The 24,966-nt window shown below is 36.7% G+C and overlaps 1 protein-coding gene across 6 annotated transcripts in view; it reads left to right on the top strand.

Moving 5' to 3' along the window:
* Nucleotides 1-24,966, top strand: part of GAS2 (growth arrest specific 2) — a 92,584-nt gene that overhangs the window by 46,778 nt on the left and 20,840 nt on the right. For all 6 annotated transcript variants that reach the window (XM_035329097.1, XM_035329094.1, XM_035329095.1 and 3 more), the window contains exons 6-7: nt 3,504-3,648; nt 7,627-7,734. In XM_035329097.1, coding sequence (XP_035184988.1) covers nt 3,504-3,648; nt 7,627-7,734 — 253 coding nt within the window. The remainder of the gene's footprint in view (nt 1-3,503; nt 3,649-7,626; nt 7,735-24,966) is intronic.

Raw genomic sequence — 24,966 nt, 5'->3', positions numbered from 1 at the left:
GTCTCTTCCAACCTAGAAATTCTGTGATTCTGTGATTCTGTGATTATGTTTTACAGATTGTATTTATGTTACTGTATTCACTTTTTATTTACGGCTTAGAGGTCAAATAACATATGTCTATATACTTGTTTCTGCTCTAATATCTCTTACTTGAAAGCAGCCAAAAATATTTATAACCTCTTAAGTTTCTGAGGGGCACAAAAGCTGTTCAAGGGGAATATAATTGATGGTTGATAGGCTGTTGGAGAAGTACTTATTTGGCATCAATTCTGATTGATCTTTGGTAAACTAAAAAAAACAGACCGTTCCCTCCACTAAGCAAGGAAAGAAAATGTTGTGCTGTTTTAAATGGGAATGAGGCCAGATGTGTGCTTGCTTTGTAAAGCAAACCAGGTCTGTTAACAGCCTTTTGAGGTCTGCTTTCCAGAAGACTTGTCACAAAGATTGTTGAAAAGGTGCCTCTGTGTGCTTCTACAGAATGAGAATAAGAGACAATGAATAACTTTTTACTTTCCTCTTCTTCCTCTGTTCTAAAAGCAGAAAGATAGGTTCAAAGCAGCCTATTCAGTACAAGGAGCCAGCTTCGAGCACACTAATGTCCAGCTAGATTACCGCTGGTCTTCAGGGTCTTCTTGGGTTTGATGCACAAATGAAAGGGAGTGGGGATCATTCAAGGCAGAGGCAGAATTGAGCTCTGTTCTGCTCAACTTGAAGTCATTCAACAGGCCCTCTGTGGATGAGGGTAGAGGGTTACTAATTTACCTACGCTTTAACAGCATTTTAACAACTTTAACAACACATCTCTCATTGTGTCCTTTTAACCACATTAGAGAGATGAACTGGATGGATGGCCTACATGGTGAGTGGACAACTGTAGTGACTGCTTAGCTCAGAGTGTCAGCCTACTGGTGGCATTTATCAGGGATTTATACCGGTGACAAAATCGCTTTAACATTTTTATTAATGGTCTAGATGGTGTGATGGAAGGCAGCCTGGGCACATTAATAGATGAGCAGGGTACTGTGGGAGCAAGTCCACACTGGAGAGCAAAACTGTCCAGAGGGACCTTGACATGTTGAAAAAATAGACTGACAGAAAAATTCTGGAGTTGGAAAAAAAATAAGGCAAGTGCAAAAGCATGCACCAGGAGTAGAATGCTTGTGTACAGGTTAGGGACAGACCATCTCAGCAGCAGCATTGCAAGAGACGGCCTGAGAGTCCACCAAGAAGTGGCCTGGAGTCATCAGCATGCCCTTGTGGCAATGAAGATGACAACTGTGTGCTGGGCTGCATTAGTTAGAGCAAAACAGGCAGCTCAAGCAAAGTGCTTGTTAGTTGTAATGTGCTGTGTGAAGAAAGGTTGATGGACGTGGATTTTTTTCAGAGTGTAGAAGAAGACCTGGTGGATGCAGTTGCTGTCTTGCTCTACCCGATGGGGGTGGGATGGAGGTTTCTAGCAAAGCCGACTCCTTCAGGGCTGTGCTCTGAAAGGATAAGAGGCAGCAAGAGAAATTCTTACTGGAGATGCAGCAAAAAGAATGAAGTTCTTATGTAACTGTTAAACTCTGGGGGCTAGACAACCCCCATAGATCCCTTGAAATTACTGTTGAGCAATTTTAAGATTTCTGGTATTGTATTCAATTTTTCCTTGGTAAAAATGGGAAGTGGTGCTCTAAGAAGTCTGTTGGAGATCATGTTACAGTCCAACGCTGCTTCATTTGTCATTATGAGAAAGCAGGCTAGAAAAGAGCAGAAAAGGAAATTCTCAGCATACCTTCCAGAACAGAATTTGCACCTCTGCTGCATGACAGAGCCCTCTCAGAAAAGATGTGTTTTTACCATTTTGGCTTCCCAGCAGGTTGATCCATTCAGTATCAATCCAGGTTGATTCCACGTGTGGAAAAAAACGCATGTATGTTTGTTTGTTTGTTTTTCAACTCAGCACCAGAGGACTTTAGAACACAACAAGAATGGAGAACTTTAAAATTCTATTACAATGATAAAAAAAATAATGGAGATCATGGAAATCAGCAGAAGTTAAGAAGCAGCATTGCTTAGAAAAGTGGAAGAGTTTTATTTGATGAGTAAGGCTGCATGCAGGTGTAGGCTTAGGGCCCAGCGGGAATTTAATGATTTACAGCCTGTCGGCATCTGCAGACAGACAGGAAGTAAATGGATTGTATGTAAGTGCTTGCTTCAATGTTGGCTGACTTTTCATTAGGCAGACTGCACCAGTTATAAGCCAATACAAGCACGGATTTGGTTCTTAGATTTCTTTATATTAATTTATTAGGCAATAGTGTGACTAAATTAAAATTTATTAAAAAAATGAAAAAAAAAGAGATAGTATATGCATTTATGCCCTTTCTTTGTATGCATTTAACATTATTATGGAGTATTTAGATTAAATGTTAATGTGTTTGTTTCCACTCAATATTTCAGTGTCCAGATCTTTACCTAGTGAAGTCAGCATAATTCTGCATCTCGTCTATGGACTTTTCTACTACAGAAGAAAATATGGTTTCATTTATGCAAGTAGTTTGCTTGCTATGAGAAATCTACATGGCATGATAACTTTATCAAGTCAAAGCCCTTCTCTGAAAAAGGAAATCTTTTTGTTTTGTTTTGTTTTGTTTTTGTTGTTGTTCTTCAGTGTTGGCCCAGAAAAAAGCAGAGGGGAGTTATCAGTGATTAGGAAAATAGGATGGGCCTTTGGACTCCTGACATCTGTCCAAGTTCTGTTGCTTGCTGTGAGATACTGACTTAATCATTTGCCATAAAGCTTTCAAAAGCAGGCATTGTTTTAAAGAGCTTTGCTCTCCAAGTGCTGTGCTTGAGATGCTCCATGCCAAAGCTGCTTGTGTTTGTTTTGGTTGGAACTGCAAGTATTTTGCCACTGTAAGCAGAGGTCTGAAGATTGGCTGTGAAAAAATAGGTTAAAAGGAAAGCACTAGCTGATTCTGAAAAATATCAGCTGTGTGTCCATTTATTTGCCTCTAAATTTGGTGCAATACTAGAACCCAGGATAATAATTAATTCCTTTTCAGCTGGAGTTCTATGAAAAATACTAACAGAAAATCAAAGATGTCAAGTGATTTGAAGAAGAAAAAAAAACACAGCCCCCCCCTCCCCCTCCCCAAGCAACAGTGACAAAAACTGCTAATGTGCTGAACTTGAATCAGTGCTACACAGCAGAGCAATTTTTAAGGCCTACTGTTACACATAAATTACTCAATCACCATCATACGTTATCAGACAAAGAAGCTGAAGAACTACACTGGCTGTAAATGTAATTAACTGAAAGGTATCATTTAATTTCATTCTTGATGTTGATTTGGAATGATGGCATCAATGATTGATGTATTTTGTACTGGTTTACTAAAGTATGTAGCAATCTATTATTGCACGGTCGTGTGATATAGGAAGTATAAATACTCTCCACCATTTTATTGTGAAACGTTAAATACATAAGGACAAGTAATTTGTTTATGTGTTTCTAAAAGATTTGGGGTGGAGCCTCCTGGATTAATAAAGTTGGAGAAAGAGATTGAGCAAGAGGAAACACTTTCAGCCCCCCTCCCGTCTCCTTCGCCCTCACCAACAAAGTCTCCAGGGAAAAAGAGCACCGGGAAGCTGTTGGATGATGCTGTAAGTTGTGGGGAAAAGCTTCCCATCTGGTCCATTCTTATATGCACTTACTTGCAAAACACACAGAAGCTTCATTTTTACATCTCACTGTACTTTAGAGATTTGCAGACTGATAGAGTTAATTTATTTTTGACCGCAATTATTTCTGCCAGAAGTTTAGAAAAAATGTAGCATTGTGTAGGAGATAGGCAGTTTAGACTAGCTTAGTGCATAAGGCCAAGTTCCCTTCTTATTACTCTGTGTTTTTCTGTTCACTTCTTATTCATCAACTCCCACTTGATGTTTTGTCTGAGCAAAGACTGAGTCAGGACTCTGAGATTTGGCCCATACAGACTTGTACAGACACTTTGAAGTTATCTCAGCCTAATTTTTATTCTGCTGTTCTGCATGTTTCTCCTGTGGTGGTGGGGGGGGGTGGGGGAAGATTTTTTCTTCATTGTTAGAAAGCATCTTGCTTTGAATTTTATTAAACTCTTTGCAGTATACTGTAGTGTTCATATCTCTGTTGCGATCCCTAGAGGGGTTCAATTGAAACTACTGGAATCAGTTGAAAAGGACACATTTTGAGACCAGGAAGAGGTTAAACTTGAAAAGTACAAATATAATCTATAAAAAGAAGCTGTTACTATAGTAACTGTTATATTACAAGGTGGATGTGCCACCTGGGAGTTACAAAGCACTTCTTGAAAAATCCATGTGCCACTTTTTTGTTAGAAAGAGCAGATGGAATATAATGTTTGTTCATTTTATTGAAATACTTTGTACTATTTAATGCAAATAATTATATTTAACTTCTTTTTCTTTTTTACTTTTTGTATTTCTTCCACAACTTTGCAAAAGCACTCACTTATATTTCAACAGAATTGAGAAAGAACAATTATGTGTAGGAGTGTGGTGACTGCATATCTTGTAGGAACAGAAGAGAGAGTATGAAGGTTGTCTCCCACCACCTCCTTTAATTTAGAAAGCAGTAGGGATAGAAACATAATGGTTCATCCAGCTAGATTCTTGACCCTCACTGCCCCAGACACTTGCACCATAAAATAGCAGCAGTGCTTGTAGAGTCCAGACACAAAATAAAATAGGATATAATTCTTCCCTCTGCTTCCTTATTTGCTTTCCAAATTCCACTCCATAATACTGCTGTATCCTTTGGGATCGTAAGGTAATGGAAGCCTCAATAGGAGGATCAGCAGCGAAGGTCTCATTATCCCCTGTTTTACACTGGTATAAATCTGTTGGCTTTCATTCTTCGCAGCTCTAATATGTCTCTGTTTTGCTTACACAGCTCAAAACAGCCTTGAACCTGTCAGGTCCAACTACTCTGTATTTTTGCTTGCATAGATCATCCCTGGTAGATGTAGTAATTAAGGCATATTTCACCTTATACATTTTCAGATGGAAATTTCAAGACCATCTTCAGAGGTGATAACTGTGATAGGATGTTATGTCAGGAATCCCTGAATATCAAGCAGCATTCAGAGGGCCTTTGTCAAAAGGATGGGGATAGTGTTTAGAGGATGCTACCACATTTCAAGAGATACAGGAATGCACCTTTTGCACCCTCAGAAACCTACACTGGATTTAAGTCATTGACTCCTCACTTCACTGATATTATTCCTATTGCAGCTGACTATCTAAATAATTTGACTCTCTAGAAAATGGAGGCTTACACTCAGCATTTGTTCATAAGAATCAGTGAAATAATGGGTCTTAAAATAATGCTGTGCTTGTACATTGAGGGCAAAACATCTAATAGTTAAGAAACACTTTTTGTGTCAAACACACAGAGTCCCTTTCCTAAATGTAATTTTTAAATGCAATATTTTTCACAAAAACATAATGCCCTATTTTTAAGGGCAAACAAATTAAAAAAAAAAAATGTACTTAGTAAAACTATTCCACAAGGTAATGAAGTTATTCAGATAACAACACTGAAGAACTTCAGACATAATTAGATGGCCTTCATGTTGGTCATGAGGGCTGGTTTCAAAAGCATTTTTGTTCACCAATCCAGTATAGAAAGAATAATTTTGGTTAATGTTTAATTTCTTTCCAGTTTGTTTAACATTCTATGACATTCTCTTAAAAGCGTATTTGAAAGACTGGTTTTGCTTCACAAGTACTTTTTAAAATTTATTCAAGATAACCAAAATACCTCTTATATTGCCATAGCTTTAACTGCCCCTCCCCTTTTTTTTTCTTAAAAAAAAGTTTAAGATGTTCATTTCTTAGCTGTTCTGAGAAGATTATTTCCCAGTCTTCAGACTGCTTTTACAAGGCCTTGATAGACAATCTGGATTTCAAAAGGTCTTTCTAATATTATTTGAAGTGGAGAAAACCTCTAGGAAGTTCCTCCAGCATTTTGCATTGTTTGACACCCATACTAGGTCAGCTTCCATCAAAGAAAACTGCAGTGTATGAAAATGATGTTCCTGTGTACAATTGGAATACCAAATAAGTTTCTCAACCAAATCTCTTTTAGCATTGATGGCTGTGCTACTTTCAGATCATTGAAGAGTACAAAATAAACTTTCACTAAATATTAATGTCTCTGGTAGCATATGCAGGGCCACATTTTCACAAGAGGCTGTAGTCAAGCAGATGTAGCTGACAAAAAGCAGGAAGGTTGTTTTCATCTGTCTTTTCTCAGCTCTTATTGCTGGGGCTATGTAGTCATGTTTGGCATTGATAAAGTAGAGCAGCCTTGAGGCCCCTTTACATTACCCTTGATTGCCATAATGCCCTAACTTGGCGATCATCAAAGGGTAGTTAGCAATATTGAGGAGCATCTTGGTATGACTATGTCAGAATATTCTCTGCTCACCTTTAATTAAGATACAAGTGCACTATTTGAAAGTGCAAAGTGGAAGTATCAGATAACTTTTATCCAGAAGCCAAAATGCTTCCATATTTATTGTATTTATTTAGAAGGCAAAATGCATTATTATGACACCTTCATTTTGTCGGTCAACTGTACTAGTACTTTGACAGTTGAGCTGACTCACCATCAAATACAGAGTATGCATTTACAAAATTTTCATGCTAAACTCAAATTGTTGAAGTGTTTGTAGACTTCAAGTAAACAGTACAAATTTTATGTTGAACTATGACACTTGTCTCTATTTTTACCCCTTCGCAGCTGTAAAATCCTCCTTGACATTGGAAGCACCACAGTCTGGGATTATGGAAATAATTTAAAAAATCAGCATTCAAGATCTGTTTTAATATATAAAGCTTATAAGGAACTGGGCGTGCATGTGTATATATAATGTTAACATTTTATTTAATTGATTTCACGTAGCCTATATTTCAAGGCTAATGTGCGACTGATTCCTGATTCTTGAGTCTAGCTAAATTTGGTGCAGCTCCTGAAGGACATAATGCGCAATCTAAATGTGCACATGAATCTATGCAGGGCTTTCTATAGCCATCCTAAGGCTGAGTGTATTCAGAAGTTACCCTAGATCTTTTTGGTCAGTGAGTGATCTGAAAAGACAGGGAAGCATTCACAGACATATTTCCTCAGTTTCCAAAGAAGAAAGCAACCCTTTTTAGGTTCTGAATGTTTTAAACAATATTACAGTGGTACTCATATCAGTCCAAGAAGGGCCTAATCCTGAATTCTCATTCAGGATTTTTTCATTCATAATTCATGTGAAATTCTCAATAACTGAAATAGAATTTAGATCTGAGTGAAGGGTTTACGATGTTCCCTTTAAAGAAGTGGTACGTGAAATACTGTTTCTCAAAAACAAATAAATAAAATCAAGACCAAACTATTATAAAAAAAAAAAAGAAGTTGAAAAGGAAATGAAGAAAAATTAGGAAAATACCAGCAATGAAGACTTAGATTAATGCTATCATGTTATGGTAAATGGCCTCTTGAATGTTTTGCCACAGATGCTATTTTAAAAAGTTTTTGTTAGTAACTTCCTTTTTTTTTTTTTTTTTTTTTTTTTTTTTTTTTTTAATCAGGTTAAACACATTTCTGAAGATCCACCTTGTAAATGCCCTAATAAATTCTGTGTGGAGCGCCTTTCACAAGGAAGATACAGAGTTGGAGAAAAGATCCTCTTTATTAGGGTAAAAGTTTTATTTCTTTTTTTATTATTATTATTGTATAGCAAGTTGCTAGTGTCTTCTACCTTCCTCTTTGGAAATATTTTCTTTTTAACCATCATCAACTCAGTTTTATGATGCTGAATAAGGAAATACAGTGGGTTAACAGGCTCGTGGAATTATTAGCATTTGGTAGGTCCTTCTAATTCCAGGTCATTGAATTTGCTCTGTCTTTGATCAATGGCAACCAGAAATCTTTACAGAGAAAATGACTTCCTCCCAGTTCTGTCTGAAAGAACATCTATCTACTTGATCATCACAGCCTTTCCCCCATTTTGTATTGACTGATAGTATTTGACAGGTTTGGAAAAGGACCCAAGACTTCATGATCCTTGAATTAACAAGTCACAACTAAGACGTATTGCTAAAGTAGGGGGAGCAAAACATTAATGTCCATATTACTTTGTGTGATGAGCAGGTATTTCCAAACCCAGTGTTGTATTTCAGACTCCATGTGTAGTATATTAACTCCAATACCAGAAAGTAATTGCAAATGTAAATATTTCCTAGCATTAATGTTTTGCTGAATTTAGCACAAATATGTTAGCCAAACTTAATTTTGATCCTCTTAATCTTCTGTATGCATGCTTATGCTAATAATGTGAAAATACTCATCATACAGTTTTGTGATAGTGAGGAAAGAATCCAATTCATATTATGCTTCTTTCAATTTTTCTGTTCACACGTGCTGTCCTTGGTAAAGACTGGTTCAAATGATACCTCTTGCTGTCAAAGAACTGTTTCCCCTATTTTGCTAAAGGCGTGAAACTACGACCTGATAAAACTTAGGATTTAGTACTTCTGAGAACAAAAGTCAGAAGGACTTTTTTCCATCTATAGAAGTCAAGTTCCCTATTCAACAAAACACCAGAGTGCTTGCTATGTCATAAACGTATGCTTAATTTACACTGAAGTCAAATTTAGATAAGGGTTTAGGTTGTCCCATGTGTATAAAGTTGAGAACATGTTTAAATACTGTGCTGAAAACGGAAACTCCCATTTAATTCAGTAATAGCTAAGAATGAAGAAGAAATACAGGATTTGTCACAGATAGTTTGAGATTTAACATGCTAGCATAATGGATTAATAGCTTTTCTGTTTCATAGCCAATGAGACTTCTTTTTAATTCTGCAGTATTTTAGGGTACTAGCTTTACATGACTTTGAAGAAGGTAGTTTCATTAACAGACTAATCTGTAATCTGGAAGAGTTTAACACCTGTTTTCTCCCTTTCAATTTTCATTTCAAATAACAGTATCAAAGTATTTTAAATCTTCTAGTTTTGATAAACTCAATTTTTTCAGCCAGAATGGTGAGCGTCAAATTCCCTTTCGCTGGCTTCTTCATTGTGTAATCTAGTCCAAGTCAGATTTTGTTCCAAGTTTGCAAACAAAACACCCTTTTCATATCACGCTACCACATTCCAAAGTAGAATTGTGCCAAAAAATAATAGTAATATAGATTAGACATTAAAACAGAGTATTAAAGATCATTCCTGCAACATTGATATCAATGGAAACTTTCCAGGAAGTTCAGTGGGAACAAGCTTATATTCAGAGATTTTGGAAGTCGTTTGTCCTGGGTTTTGGTTAGTTTGGATCTCGCTTTGGAATGCTCCACTGGATTGCAGTAAGTTTTGACTCTTCATTCTACGTATTTTTATTGTGTACATGAATAACTTTATTAGTATTTCTTTGGAATTCTTTGGACATTTCCTTAGGAGAAAACACGTTAGAGATGCATAGCTGACTTCTAATTTTGTTGATATTTGGCACCTTGTTCTGGTGCTGCTGAGATAGTTCCTCCTACCTCCTACATTCTGTGTTCTGTATAGAGTGTGACACAACCAGATAGACACCACTTGTTTATAATCCAGTGTTACAGTTGAACTGAGACAGTTTTTCTTAACTTCTGTAGATCATTCTGTACCAACTAATGAACACGATCACTTCTGAGTGGTGTAGCTAGTCAGCTTCAGAGAGAACTGCAGTGTTCTTTATAACCAATATGATTTTGATGGAGCAGGTTTCTATAGAGGCATATTCTAGTGCTGGATTGTTCAGAGTTTCTGTGCTCTGACAGTGCTGGAGAGCCCAGAGAAAAGTCAAGCACTCTTTCTTTCATGGAGACTTTCAACCTGTGGTTTTCATTCCAGGATTTTGTAGTATGGAACTACGTTTTTCTAGTATGGTTGATCACCAAGCACATTTTAAGCAACTGCCATATCTGCAGCCACAGTGAGTTCATGGTTTCCTTGGTTTTAGCACCAGAAATCCAAGTGCAATTGAGTAATATGCTTTACTGGTGTGAAGACTTGAATCTCACTGTTGTAGTTACCTTGATCATTTTATTGCAGGTGCCTAAAATTACATAAAGAATTTCTTAAATGACTGTCTGCCTAACCTTGTCCTAAATCCTGCTTTTCATCTATTGTTTCAAGTATTCGTGTAAAATTTGCTCAAGTTGTAATTGTTCTCAAAAATAAGATGCTAAGTATCTGTGTTGCTAAGATCCATTTTCCCCTTTACGGGACAATTCTGTACCTAGTAACTATGGTTTTGTATTTATTGCTGTTGATGCCTGTATCTCTTTGGAAATGGTATCTAAGCTTCACAATCAATTATTAGTCTGTTCAATCTTTGATCCTACCATTATGCCACTAAGTGGTTTAGGGTACAAGTCTTAATCTTACAAAGTAGTATTGAATTAATAAGCATGTTTATAAAAATAAAGAGTAACAAGACATGAAAACATCAATTGCACAAAGGCATGTTTTATAACTTGGAAAACTGAGTCACAGATTTTCAATTGTTTATTTCTTGCAGAAGGCAGCAAAGGAGTTATTTACATTAATACATAATTTTATATTAAGAAGTATCAGTCAGGTCATAGAAAAAGGTTATTTTTTAACTATGACTTTCAGTGGCAAATATTTCAAGCTATCTTGTGGTATAAGGATAAGGATATATGATTTCTGCAAACTGGCAAGCTTCTCTCACACAGATGTATACTATTGATCCACACCCATAGTAAAATTGAAAACATTGGGTTCTGCAGGATGAAAAACTGGTTCTCTGCAACTGGAGTCAGATTAGGTCGTATAATGGGTCCTCACTTTCAAGTCTGTCATGTTTCCTGACTTGTGATTGCTCTTTTACTTTTTTACCTTATTCTTTTAATCATTAGTATCAGGTATTTGCTTGTGATAATAATGAAACATTTAATTTGATACTAGTTCTATCTGAATCTAAATTCCAGTAAATGAATGGCATTATTTTCCTGCTATAGCGCCGATGTAGAAGCTTTCTTTTGGGACTCACTAACAATATGTGTGAATGCATGTAAGATCACCGTTGGCTGCAAACAGCATGTCAGTATTCTGCCCCTCTATTGCCCATTTTTAGTAAGAAAAAACACACTCATGTATAAGTATGTAAGCACGCTTGACTCCAGAACATCCAGGTAGAGATGATATACCACTTAAGTATGAAAAAATGGAAAGCAGATGGATTATACAGTTGTCAAGACTCAGTCACCTTCTGCTTTTCCAGACCAAATAAGTAATTCATATTCATAGCTCTAACTGCGCTTTTTGGGTTTGGGTTTTTCTTCAGCACTTGGCTCTTTTGTCTTGCTTATTTGAAGGATTCTAAGAGATTTTCTGCTTTGCCAAGGCCCTCTCACTTCTAATCTTCACAACAGTTTATCTTTCTGGCATAGTAATTCCTTCCCTAGAGCTTTATCCATACCAGATAACTTTCAGTGGTGTTTAAGATGTTGAAAGCATTGGCAGATCACGACTTCATCAGGATCACTGGAATTAAAGGATAGTGACAGTCATTCGCCTCTTCTTTGAGCTTTGAATCCGAGTCCTCTACTGCTACTAGACAGACATACTAATTGCCAACTCAGTGTTAACTGCTAAAGATGCTGTGAACATCACGTCTGAAGTCCAGCCCTAATTTATACCCAGATGTAAGTTGTTTTGGTTGGTTGGTTCATTTTTCTGTTTTGTTTGGAGATGTTCTCACAGTGGGTGGCCGGACTTTTATTTATTTACTTGTTTATTTTTAAACCACGTGCCAGTTCCTATGCCACAGCTTGACCCTCCCTGAATATTTGTTGTGTCTCATCCTTATTCTTGCAAGTGAATGCTGAATTCTTTCAACCTTCTCACTTGTTAATTAGTAATTAGTTACCAAATAATTATATAAGAAAATTCTCAATATTTTCAATAAAGCTGAGTAACTGAGCTAGATAAATATGTGAAGTGTTATAGATCTCATTGTTTCAGGTTTTTTTTTTCCTCCCTAGAATGCTGGGTATATAAAAATAGAACAAATTACATAAATCCTCTATTATTTTCCTTCCCTTTTTGGGAAGATGTTCTGCTGACTCAGTTGTCCTTTTATATAAAAGGTACTGGATCTCCATCTGCATGCACAAATCTGAGTGCACAAATGGACTGCTAATCCACTCAGCCATGAGTTTACAGACAAAAATTACTTTGCAACTTGAAAAACTCTTTATAATTCGTTAAGAATTACGGGTTGGGATCCACAGGTTTATATTGAAAGCAATAGGGGGAAGTATTTCCTTTTTGTTCAGTTATTTACTCCTTGTGCTATTTCTTCATAGATTAATCTTTTTGTAAGTTTCCATTTTGAACTTAACAGCTGTTAATACATTTTACATTAATGATGAGCAGTTAGTGTTCACAGCTGGAAGCTAGTAATCCTGATGTATTGGAACTGGAGATGCAGCTATTTGTAGTGTTAGTCTTTAAGGAGGTTAGCACCGAGCTTTCTATGCTCTTGTATAAACCTTTTGCCTTCCCTTGCTGAAGTAAAAAGGATCTTGTATTACTGTAATGTGAACACTATTTAATGCAGTCAATGCAAGCACATCTATCTTTTATAGGACTGCGCCGCAATGATTTACAAGCTGAGTGAGAGTTAATATTCTTCACTATAGCTTTAGACAAGTAGTTGACAATGCTAATTTAAAAAATAACTGAATTTTTAAGGTATCGTGTACAGTATTAACTTATGCTACCATTTAGAGAAATGAAAATAAGTGAGGCTAATGTGGTGTCAGTAAACCAAAGTTTCTGCACAGTTCATTAGAAATTCTCATTGAACATGTAGGATTCAGACATAAAAGTGCATTTTTTATCTCTTGCAGTATTCTTTAGCTTTAGGGTAATGTTTTTGAGGAACTTGAAGCTTTCATGGGGATTTCCACCTAGGCTTTATATCTTGAGTAAGGATGATGGTTTTAAATCAAATTGTACTGGCCATGGTTTAACAAAAATGTTATGTAGGCTTTTAAATATTTAATACAGCATGGTTTGGCCTTTCCATTCCTGAAATAATGTGAAAATTTTAAATTGTATTTTAAAAGGTCTTTTATTTCTTTTACTTTGCCATTCTCTTATCAGTGTGAAATGAATGGTTTTTCCTCCTGTTGTATCCAGTATCACTTTCTGTGCACCTTAAATTATTCATTTAATGGCAAAGTTTTACTCACAGAGGAAATGCTATTGATTACAAAAGCTCATTGCATTGCAATCAATTTCTTCTCATTTAAGTAAAAACATTTCCCCCGTGAGGATAGTCAAGCCAGGAAACAAGTTGACTGAAGGGGTTATGCAGTCACCATCGATCGTGTTTTCTACAAGCCAACTAGTTAAAGCGCTAAGCTACCTGATCTGACCTTATAGCTGACCCTGCTTTAAGCAGAGGGTTAGACTAGGTGACTTCCTGAGCTCCTGTCCAATCTGAATTGTTCTATGTCTTATCAGATAGGACTAGAGCCACATCAGTATTTTAAATCAAGATCATAGGAACAGGCTCAGGTATCCAAAATATAAATGCTCATAATTTTACTGGAAAAAGTAGAGTTCACATTTTTTAGTGCAAATGTAGGTAAAGCCTGCCTTGCTTGCTAAAAATGGTTTGTATTTACTGTGTTTTATAAATGCCAAATCCTTAGGAAATTTATAGTTTCAGTTTAAAGTTAAGTTTTGTTACACCTCAGTGGCAACATGCAAGACACATGTCAAGTTGTTTTTACCATATGGGCAGCAGTATTTTATCCCAGGTTCAATGGATTTGTCCTCTATGCTGCTTCTAATTCGGACCAGTAGAAAAGTAGAAAATGATATTTGTCCAAATGCTCTTCACCACAGTGAAATATAAAATGTTGCGTTTTAATGAGAATGTGGCTTATATACCAATTAGGTTTTTGACCAGTATTCCATCAGGATGATTTTTTTTTTTTTTTTGCTTTGGCAGAATTTGTGAGATGTCCACTAAAGAGACTATGATGACTATGGGGCTATGCTGAGTGATGGTTTTCTTCTTTTTCCTTTTTTTTCCTCCCCCTCTTCAGAAGTGAATATTGTTTTAGAATCTGAGTGCTGTATTCATGTCACCTAGGTTTGATGCCTACAGCATTTTTTCTAATGGTGAGGAACACACAGTACTTCTATATTTCTATTACATTTATTAACTGGATTGTACACCAATTTACAGAATTACTTGGCTTTTTATATTACATATTTCTTGGACTAAAAATTTAAAAAATATATTGTCCATTTCACATTTTTGTTTTAGTTTAAATTTTGGGGGAGTTTTTTGTTTCTAATGATGCTGTTTCCTAAGATTCTGTCTGAAGATGTTATGTTCAAACACTTAAAACTGCTTGAGCTGCATATGCATGGATCAATAGGAATTGATGCTTCTTTTAAAAGCCCAAAAATATATTTATCAAGAATAAGCATTTGTGGTGTAGTTAATTTACCCATAATAGTCACAACTTTAAATTATTTATTAATCTATCCAGAAGCCAAAGGCTCTGAAAGTCTCATGATAAATACAGTATGTCTATTTTATACATGCAATTGTGCAGTAATAATACTGTTTGCATACAATGAACAATTCTTCTTAAGAACAGATTTTTAGATTTTATGTCATTAAAAATTAATATTTTCATTTGAAATGTAATTTGCAGTTAATAGTTTAGAACAGTGTTAATATTTACTAATTAATTTAATATATTTAAGTTAAATTACTATTTCAAAAAACTGTGGTAAATCTTGCTTACAGTAAAAGGAAATGAAGAAAAGAGACTTTGAGGGCATATGCATGCAAATTTGATTATAAATATATAAATATAATTATATGATTATAAATATACAATATTTGTTCTTATATGATGACAAATTTCCTATTCAAGCTGTTTGTGCTACGCATAAAGTTTATGATCAAAATACATTAACATATTAAAATGTAGGTCTTAGTTCTCCCTGGGTAACTGTCAGACACTAGACTAAATCTTATCTGTTACTCTTTCTGCTTGAACGTGCAACATCTTTTTATGCCAGAAACGGAAATAGTTGCAGCAAATGGTTACTCCAGTTCACAAGGGACCAGAATTATGCTTCTGTGGCTCCTGTTCAAATCAAGAGAAACTGGAAATGCTTAACCATGGCCAACATTTGAGCCTGACTTTATTTTCTGTATTTTTTTTTCTTGATATTGAAAGTAGCATTTTTGACTCAAAATCCATTTGTATACTTTGTACATCAGTTAACAAATTCTTACTGAAGTTATTTTTTAAATAGTTTTGCTCTTTTAGCAATGGAACATTAAAAAGAATATAATTACTGCCCTTTTATCATTGTGAAATCTTTATTAATTATTACCAATGCCACAAAGCTAAGTGACAACTTAAGGAGACAGACATAAGCTGGTAGACAAACACTGAAGTCAGTCATAGCCCACAGAAGCCAACGGGTAAAAATTCTCACTTCTCCAAAGGTGGAATTTGGAGCTAAATCTGGATGTGGATAATCTGGATATTAAAATATGTACCCAGTGCCATTATTTCTCCTTTCCTGAAAACAACTTTTTTTTTTTTTTTTTTTTTTTTCCATAGGTCCAGAAGTTAAGTCATATGTTATGACTGGGGGGTGAAAAGGAAAACACACAAATTTCATTAACTAATAACTTTTTTAAAAAAAAACCTTCATCTTGTTTTGTGATCTCATTGACACATAGTCTATGTAAAAAATATCTAAAAGAATGTTTTTTTTTAAAAGGTTGTTAACTCTAATGGAAATTTGGGAGCATCTCCTATTTGTTTTTTTTTTTTTTGTCGTTGATTTTTGAAAGGCAGCAAAACAAGAAGTATCTGGTGCTGTATTAAATACAGCAAATGTTTTGTTTGGCTAAGATTAGTAAACTCTGTAGATCTCATTTAAAAAAAAAAAAAAGAAAGAAAAAAAAGGTACGACTGTATCTGAATACTGTTCCTCAAGTCAAGTCATCATTTGATTGACTACTTTGAGGTGTGATAGCATGTCTTGTTTTCAATAAGCCAGAAATGAGTTTGAAGTTTGGACTTCATGATCTTGAAGGTGTTTTCCAACTTAAGTGATTCTATGATTTAACTTACAAATAATAATAAAAAAATCATTAAAATTGTAGTATTTGAGTTAGTAATTCAGTCATGGCAACAGCTGCTGAAATTTTTACTTGGCCTTTATGAACACTCCATTTAGATAAACACATGCAATTCCTTTGTTGAACGTCATGCCGTTGCCCAGTGCTCCAGTCTGTCTAGATCCCATTTGCTGTCAAAAGTAGGCCTTTTGTCTACACAACTATATGTAACCCTATTTGTACTTCTGTGATGGTTTCGCTCGGGTGGGTGACCGAGCTCCACCACAACCGCTCTCTCACTCCCCCTCCTCAAAGAGGAACAGGGAGAAAATAAGATGAAAGGGGCTCAAGGGTTGAGATAAGGACGAGGAGATCGCGCAGTAATTATTGTGATGGGCAAAACAGACTCAGCATAGGGAGATAGTAAGATTTATTGCCTATTACGAACGAGCTAGAGAAGTGAGAAACAAAGGAAAGAAACCAAAAGCACCTTCCCCCCCCATCCACCCTCTTCCACCTCCTCCCCCCGAGCGGCGCAGGGGAACGGGGGAATGGGGGCTATGGTCAGTCTATAGAAATTCTTCTCTGCCGCTCCTTCTTGGTCACTCTCGTCCCCTGTGCTGTGGGGTCCCACCCACGGGATGCAGTCCTTGCTGAACTGATCCAGCGTGGGCTTCCCACAGGCAGCAGCTCTTCAAGAACTGCTCCAGATATGGGTCCGTACCATGGGGTCCATCCCTCGGGAGCAAACTGCTCCAACCTGGGTCCCCCACGGGCAGCAGCTCCTGCCAGGTCACCTGCTCCTGCGTGGTCTCCTCTCCACGGGCTGCAGGTCCGGCCTGGAATCTGCTCCGGCAGGGGTCTTCCACAGGCCGCAGTCTCCGTCAGTGCAGGGCCACCTGCTCCACCGTGGTCTCCTCCACGGGCTGCAGCGTGGAACCCTGCTCCACCGTGGTACTCCATGGGCTGCAGGGGGACATCCTGCTTCACCATGGTCCTCACCACAGGCCGCAGGGGACTTCTGCTCCGGCGCCTGGAGCACCTCTCCCCCTCCTTCTTCACTGACCTTGGCGCCTGCAAGGCTGTTCCTCACTCCTCTCACTCTCCCAGCTGCTGTGTGGCGCAGTGTTTTTTTTCCCTGTCTTAAATCTGCTCTCACAGAGGCGCAAACAACATCACTTATTGGCTCAGTTCTGGTCAGCAGTGGGGCCCTTACCAAACATGGGGCAGCTTCTAGATCCTTCTCACAGAAGCCACCCCTATGGCCCCCTGCTACCAAAAACCTTGTCACATAAACCCACTACAACTTCTTAGAAAGATAAGAGTCACAGGCATTGTCCTAAATATGCCATTTAGAGATTAGGTTGTGACTGATTTTATAAGCAGTGCTGAAATAATTATTATTTTGTATTTGCATGCAGATCTTATTTTAAATTATATCACATTACAGCATAAGAAAAAAAAAAGGGGGGGGGGTGCAAATACAGCTGCTTCCTCTGCTGTATTTACTGCACAAAGCCTTTGACAGTCTGGCTTTTCTCATATAGCCTTAAACATGTGATCACCTTAAATATAAAAACGTTAATGTGAACTTAAGAGCAAGTATTTCCCTATGAAGAGACTCGTTTATAACTATTTGTCAAATGCATAGCCATAACAAATTGCTATCTCATTTAAAGGAAGATTTAACAACCTCAGAGACTTTCTAAACATACAGGAAGTGACTTGTTCAACTACCTGTGTAATGGAACTATTTTCTACCTCATCTGTGTTGAACTCTAACAGGCCCCAGTCTGAAACCTTCCCTTTCCCTGATTATTTATTTTTTGGTCTGACAGAGGTACCAGAGGTGACCCCAAGCAAAGGCATTGATTTCTACACATCTGAATTTCAGCCTTCATCCCAGACACGGTTTGGAAACTTTCCATTAGAGCAGCAATATTTTTACTTAAATGTGTGTGGTGCAAGTGGCTTGGGTGTGCCACTGAGGCCTACCATCTGCCTCTGCAAGCAGGCAGGAGTGTGGCCTGGGCCTTTCCTCTTAGTGACAGGCAGTGCCTTATCCCCTTGCTTTCATGTTATTTTACATGTTGCACTAGAAGATGACCTAGTAAGAATTTCTGTTTAAAATACTCTTTTAGACACACATTTTTATCATGCTGTTACCGTTCTGCTGTAACATACTGCTTTCAGTGGAAGACATTGGAAGTCAACCTAACTGGTATTTCTCTTTTGGCAAGATGGAGGCCAATAAGATCTTCAAATGGGAAGTAAAAATAATGCCTAAAAGTAAACTCCAAGCCAGCAATCCCCCCTGTAGTGTCAAGCAATAGTTACTATTATGATTTCTTCTCTGTGTATGCGTAAAACACAGAGGTCTATTACAAAGAGTGTAAGGAGAATGATGGCCTAAAAATCCTTCTTTGCAAAAAGTATTTGTTTTAAATATCATCAATATGCTGGTGTGTCTAAGGTCTAAAATTACAGTGGTGTTCAGAATTCTTCTAACCAAAGTCACATAAATCAGGTAAAATGACAGTCTGGCATTTTAGTGAAGCCAGCTTTTCAGAAATGACTATGCTGTTTGTGCTAATTTCTTGGTTCATGTTACTTAACTACTTCCCCATGATTTACTGAGGGGCAAGAGGGAAAAGGAGTCATTTGGCATTTCATAAAGGCACAAAGAACCCTGTCTCTGTTCCTTCCCCCTCCCCCCTAGCCCCCTCAGTCTCTCAAAGTATATATACTAGCAAGCCAAAGAATGATATCATGGCATTTTTGTAGTGAAAGTGTACATTGTTCTTGAGTCTCCATTCTTTTGCTCTTTGGTCTGTTCCTGGTGGTAGCGTGGTGGTTTTTTTTGTTTGTTTGTTTTTTTGTTTTGTTTTGTTTTTTCCCCGTTCCCCCCACACACTTTTTTTTTTTTTTTTTTTTTTAATCAAATATAGTATTTGTAAAATATCCTGTAGAAAGTCCTGCATAAGACAATTCTGAGTATAAGCCCTTATTTGTGAAGGAGTCCGTGAAAGCTTGGTCTGCATGTATTGATATTTGTGTTTTATTATCTTACAGATTCAGGTGTAGTGAATCACCTTATCTAGGGATACAATGTTATTGGCCTAGCTGTAGAACACATTTTCTAATTTCTAAGTAACAGGAAGTGGGCTTAGGTGTCCATTTGATTTTGTTTTGTTCTTGATCAGATGTTGAAATTTAAATATTTAGTCGTGAGTTAGGTATTTCCCTTGCAAACAGTGTTTAAAAAAAAAAAAATATCTCTTTGTGGAGTTAGGTTGGTTCTCAAAGGTTGAGAAAATCTATCAGTATAGGAAGTCTAGAAATGATGAGTAAACTTGCCAGTAGGTTAGGAGCACTTGAGTATGTGTAGAATAATAGGGGAAAGACCTCTCTTTCAATGTGCTAAGCATCCAGATCCCTTGTTTCAGCTAGTGGAAAGCATTGCAAAATGTCCATAATGTACTGACTAGGCTTGAATATACTTCTTCAACTCTGTCTTTTCTCTACTGTGGTTTCAATTTTGTCCAAAAAGCTGGCCTGAGGGTTAAGCCAGATGAGATACCTTCAAGCTCAAAGCTTTATACTGTGTAATAGGGTGTCAGTGGTATGAAATATTTGCTGTAGGAAATGTGGAGATCAAGTACTTGATCCAGGTCTGGCAATGTAGTTATATCTGCATAAGATGTTGGTCAGTGAATTCTTCTGTGAAGCCAAGAGTCAGGCTCTATTTGGCTTAAAGCCATCAAGTAATTTTTTGCAGATTCTAGTGAATATTAATATATTGACATTTAATACTTCAGGAATTGTTACATAATATCCCCATTTTGCTAGTAATGAAGTAAAAAATCCAATATAAAAATAGGACTGTACTGATGATAAAGAGATTATGTTGGTAATAGAAATCCTTAATTTTTACACTGTCATTTTCGTAAGAGGAGCTCATTCATGTTTCTTAGCTGTTAAAAATTCATACTACCTGCTTAGAAGCTGTTTTGTGCTGCAAATGATGTGGGAAGAATTTCTCGGAACTGATGCTTGGCATTATGGGTGCTAGTCTAATGGAAAGACCTCTGTAACTTTGTCTCTATCTAAGTTTTCTGTTTGGGGTTATTTATGACCATATAGAAGTTAAAACTAACAGTCTTATCCTAACAATTACTGTATATTTTCAAGGTTAACGTAATAACAAACTGAGCAATTACTGCAGTTCAGGTCAAAGTATAAGGCAGACACTGAACTGGAATTGCATGTTAGACTGCAGCTTTATTTACAACGTGCATGCTTATATGTTCTTCCAGGTTTAATTCATGTGTCAGGTGGGTGATCATATGTTTCCATTCCGTGCTGTGCTTTGGTGGTGGCAAAGTCTGTAGGCCTACAGGTTCAGTTTTGAACTTCGTAAGATAAAGAAGACAAGTTCAAATCTAGAAATACTCCACTGACTTTTCTTGGTGCTTCAGATTCATCAGTCCTTTTCCAATGTTTACCGTGGATTGGTTGATTGATTGATTGATTTTTAGTCAATCCCCCAATCTGCCAAGTTGATAGATATTTCCATTCTAAGAAATGCTCTTTACCCATCCCAAAGGCATACTTACTGCCCGAACTGGTCCACAGAATGTCTGTGGCTTCAAGCAAGTTGAGTCCAGCTTTTACTACTAGGGTGGTCAGCATCTTCTTTGGAGTTGAACCCCAAGGATAAATTAAATATATTGACTGACCTGAGTATGGCAGCTGATACTGCCAAATCCCAACCTTGAAAATCAAGCTATGAAATCTCGTATTTTTATTATTTTTCTCCATCACTTTGGTAATAGAGATATTTTTACATATTTTTAAACTATTCACGTTAGTGATATTCAATCTGCTTTTCATACCATTTTGGAGAGTATATTATCTAAGTTTTTTTGTTAGACACCCAGGGGAATTAAAGGGATAACTGTGCCTTGTAGATGTTGCAAATGTAAAAAGGGAAGCTGATTAATTATTCTGGGTTTTGGCACTGAATTGCAAATATTTATTGTCTATGTGCTGTTTCCAAATCTAGTCAAACAGTTTTGTAGAACATACACATTACAGTGAAAAAAAATCAATTAAAATACTATGTGTGTGGGACACTGTGAAAACAGAACTATACACAAGAATTTGGTAGAAATTCATCTGCCCAGTGCCAATTTGGAAACTGACTTCTCACAGATAGCACCCTTGAAATATGACCTGATTTTTTTTTTATTTTTTTTTTTGGTAAGATGCCAATGTGGTGTGTTTTCAAGCAGATATGAGATAGAGCTTGAACGATATAAGTTCGTTGCTACTACATGGATGCATCAAATTCCACAGTACATGTGGAATGGTCTTAGTCACCATCTAAACTGTCACAGAGTTGCAATGTATTTCTTTCAGGAATCTGGACCTGAAGACTTTGGCTTTTAATATTCATTTGAAAGGAAGCACTTGCAGTGTTTAATTTTAACAAGTTACAGTGTAGAATTTTAGTACATGCTTTCAATAAGTCAAGAACAGTCACACTTAATGCTTAGATTATATACAGTTTTATACTAATTTGTTCTCTGAGTGGACCAGTGGGCCGTACTAAGATAAAGTAAGACTTTTGAAATCTAACAGACCTTTAGACTGAACTAAGATTTTTCAGACCTCCAGAACAGTAGTTGCAGTTATGCTATTTGTAGTTAGCCTTATCTCTGTTTAGACTGTGAAATAATTTGGTTTTGGATGCGCTTTTTTTCTCTGATGTCCAGATTGCAGCTAGAGCTTTTTTTATTAAAAACAAACAAACAAAAAACTGTGCAAACCAGAAAGCAAAAGGAGGAGAATTAACGTGTAAGTCTTGCTTTCTCATGGATTAAGATGTGGCTGGAGTGCCACACAGACCTGGAGTACAGGAATATAAGAAGTGCTTTTTACGCTGCAGTTCAGATGTATGACTGAGAGAATATTTGGGAAAGCATTTCAGCCAATAATGTTTCCACAGCTTTTGAGGCTTTACTGTAGCATCACCTGATGACCTAAAAATAAACAAATACAAATCCCATGTGTTCATACAAACAAACATTACCATTGGGCAAGATCATCTTGTTCATTATATTTTCCATTAGAACATTTAAAAAAAAAAAAAAAAAAAAAAAAAAAGCTATTATGCTGATGTATTAAACAAAAAGTACTTACCTGAAGAAAATGGAATGCCAGGATCAAGTATGCAAGGAAATAAGGGCATACTAGATTTGTCTGAAGGTGTTTATTTTGTTTGGTAGGAAGATACGTTGCTACCCAGAGAAATAAGGGTTAAAAAGCATGTATGCAATAGAATGCTGTTTCTTTCCCCCTCTGTTTGCCCACTCTGTCTTCTGCAACACAAGAGTAAATGATGGAAAAAAAAAATTGTTTGTGCTTCTGAGTACCTGAAAAGGGGCTTATGTACTGTAAGACAATGGATTGCTCAAAGTCAAGCTGTGCACAAATTAGCACAGAGGAAAACACCTATGTCAGGAGAGTCAGCTCTAAATCAGAATCAAGTTTATATATTAAAAGGAAAAGGATAGAAACTCCAGGCTACTCTGTTACAATAATCAGTACCTTTTTGGCAACTAGTACATTTTCCCATTCCAAGATCTTTGCCAGAATCTAAAAAGATCTTTATTCTGGTATTTGCGGAAAGATATAAAACCGATGAGTGCAAAGAGATCCAACATGCTAGAATATATACAACAGGGGATTTCCATGTGACTAAATATAAGTCCCGTCAGGTTACAGCTGGCGTCTATCAAAACTAAGCTAAATTATATTACTAATGCTAAATTTAGATAATTCATTCCTGTGTCAAGAGAGTTATCGGAGTCCTAAAATCATTAAATATTCCAAAGACTGGTGAACTGCATGAAAAATGTGTATGCCGTTTGTCTGTTTGCTTCTCCCCTTGACCCCATTAGTTCTTTATCTTTACTTCCACACCAAGGAAGTTGCTTTTTTTTTGGTAGCACTTTCAGCACTTAAATGGATATCAGGCTTGGCCCCTGGTCAGCCACTCACGAGTGCAACAAAAATATTGTACAATAAACTGTCTTTGAACGCATTCCAAAGATAAACTTGGAATTCTGCAGAACAAAAGTGATAGTATTACCATGATTTTTCCTGGATCCTTCCCATGGAAAAGTGAGGGTTAGGCACAAAGTTAATATCAGATGTGCAAAGCAGGCATGAAGAGAACAGAAACACCAGCATTTTCTCTTTTATCACCCAAATTTACCAAACCATGCCAGTTTCATATCCACATAAATTGTATTATCTTGTGTCAAAGCAATTTTAAAAAATGTTATATGTCAAACTAGATGAGACTGATTTGAGCTCAGTTTGATTTGTGGTTAGACAGTCAGCTGAAAAAATATGCCAGGTTAAAAGACAAACTCTGGTTCAGACTTGTATAAGTTAGAACATGAGAACGATTTGTTCAGATCCCTGAAAACTGGAATCATTGTACTTTGTATGTTCACTTATGTTCAGTAGTGCTGGAGTGATAGTGTAACATTATGTACAGGGTGCTGGTAAGCAGGTCCAAAAATGGACATAATGACTGACAAAGTAGTTGTGCGTGAAATGAAATAGTCAGCCTCCGTATGTAAAATCAAGACCTGTTGTAAGTTGAAATGCAGATCCTTCATTTTTCTGCAGCACGGTAAACCCATTCTCAGATCAAATGCTTTGGAACTTGGAATCAACATGAGTGCAAGTGCTAATCTGATCCTAGAAAGAAAAGAAAAAAGGTGCAGCAAGAAAAGTTGGTACTAGCAAAAGATAATTCAGCTATGTTGCTATACGTTAACTTGTGCTCATCAATGCAATTAAATTACCCCTGACTTGCATTTGGATGACCGTTTTTTAAAGATGAGAAAGTAACTAGATGTGGGTTTCCTGCTTTCACCCAGTATCAGGAGTAGATTTTTTTCCAAATAATATTCAAGCTAACATTCTCCAACCATTTGTACTGTTCTCTAGTTTGTTGTACACAGTACATAATTTGGACCAAAGAATTCCAATGCAACCTGGAATCATTTGAACTACGGTGGACTTGAATTTAAATATTACACTACAGATTGCACTTGACCAAATCTTCTCAGTGTCTACAGTCAAGACTGATGATTGTGGTCTCAGATAACTCATTTCTGGTCCATAATTCCTTAATTTTATTCTGAGTTATTTATTCCATTCTAACTGATTTAACATTTTTTTCACACGTTAGTATATCTCCAGTTCGTTACTTACAATGTTGGTTTCATAGATTTGAACTGACATAATTTCATTCCAACATTGTAACATCATACCCCATAGATTCACGCTGACATCATTTTGAAAGCTTTGAGAGGATGCTTTGTACTATTCAAAGGAAATTAAGCCTAAATATAAACATTATTGAACTTTGGATACACTAGTTTTCCCTCACTTACCCCAGTTGTAAATTAGAAGGTGTTTTAATGAAACCCATGGAGTTAAACAGATTTATTTCAGGTCTGTTCGTTGAAAAGAATAATCTCTAGTTTTAATTCAAGAAAGATCTGATAAACTAATCTGTTTCTAGATACTTTCCAAATGTAATTTTCTTGGTTTTGCATGCAGTTGCATTGATTTAAAAAACAGGAATGGAGGTGGGAGGCAGTTTCCACATCTCTGCATTTTACTTGGTCACATCTGTGACTGGTTTCATACTTCTGGTGTTGCCC

This window comes from Oxyura jamaicensis, chromosome 5, assembly GCF_011077185.1.
Source record: "Oxyura jamaicensis isolate SHBP4307 breed ruddy duck chromosome 5, BPBGC_Ojam_1.0, whole genome shotgun sequence".
Lineage (NCBI taxonomy): Eukaryota > Metazoa > Chordata > Aves > Anseriformes > Anatidae > Oxyura > Oxyura jamaicensis.
This window is presented reverse-complemented; position numbering and strand designations above follow the sequence as displayed.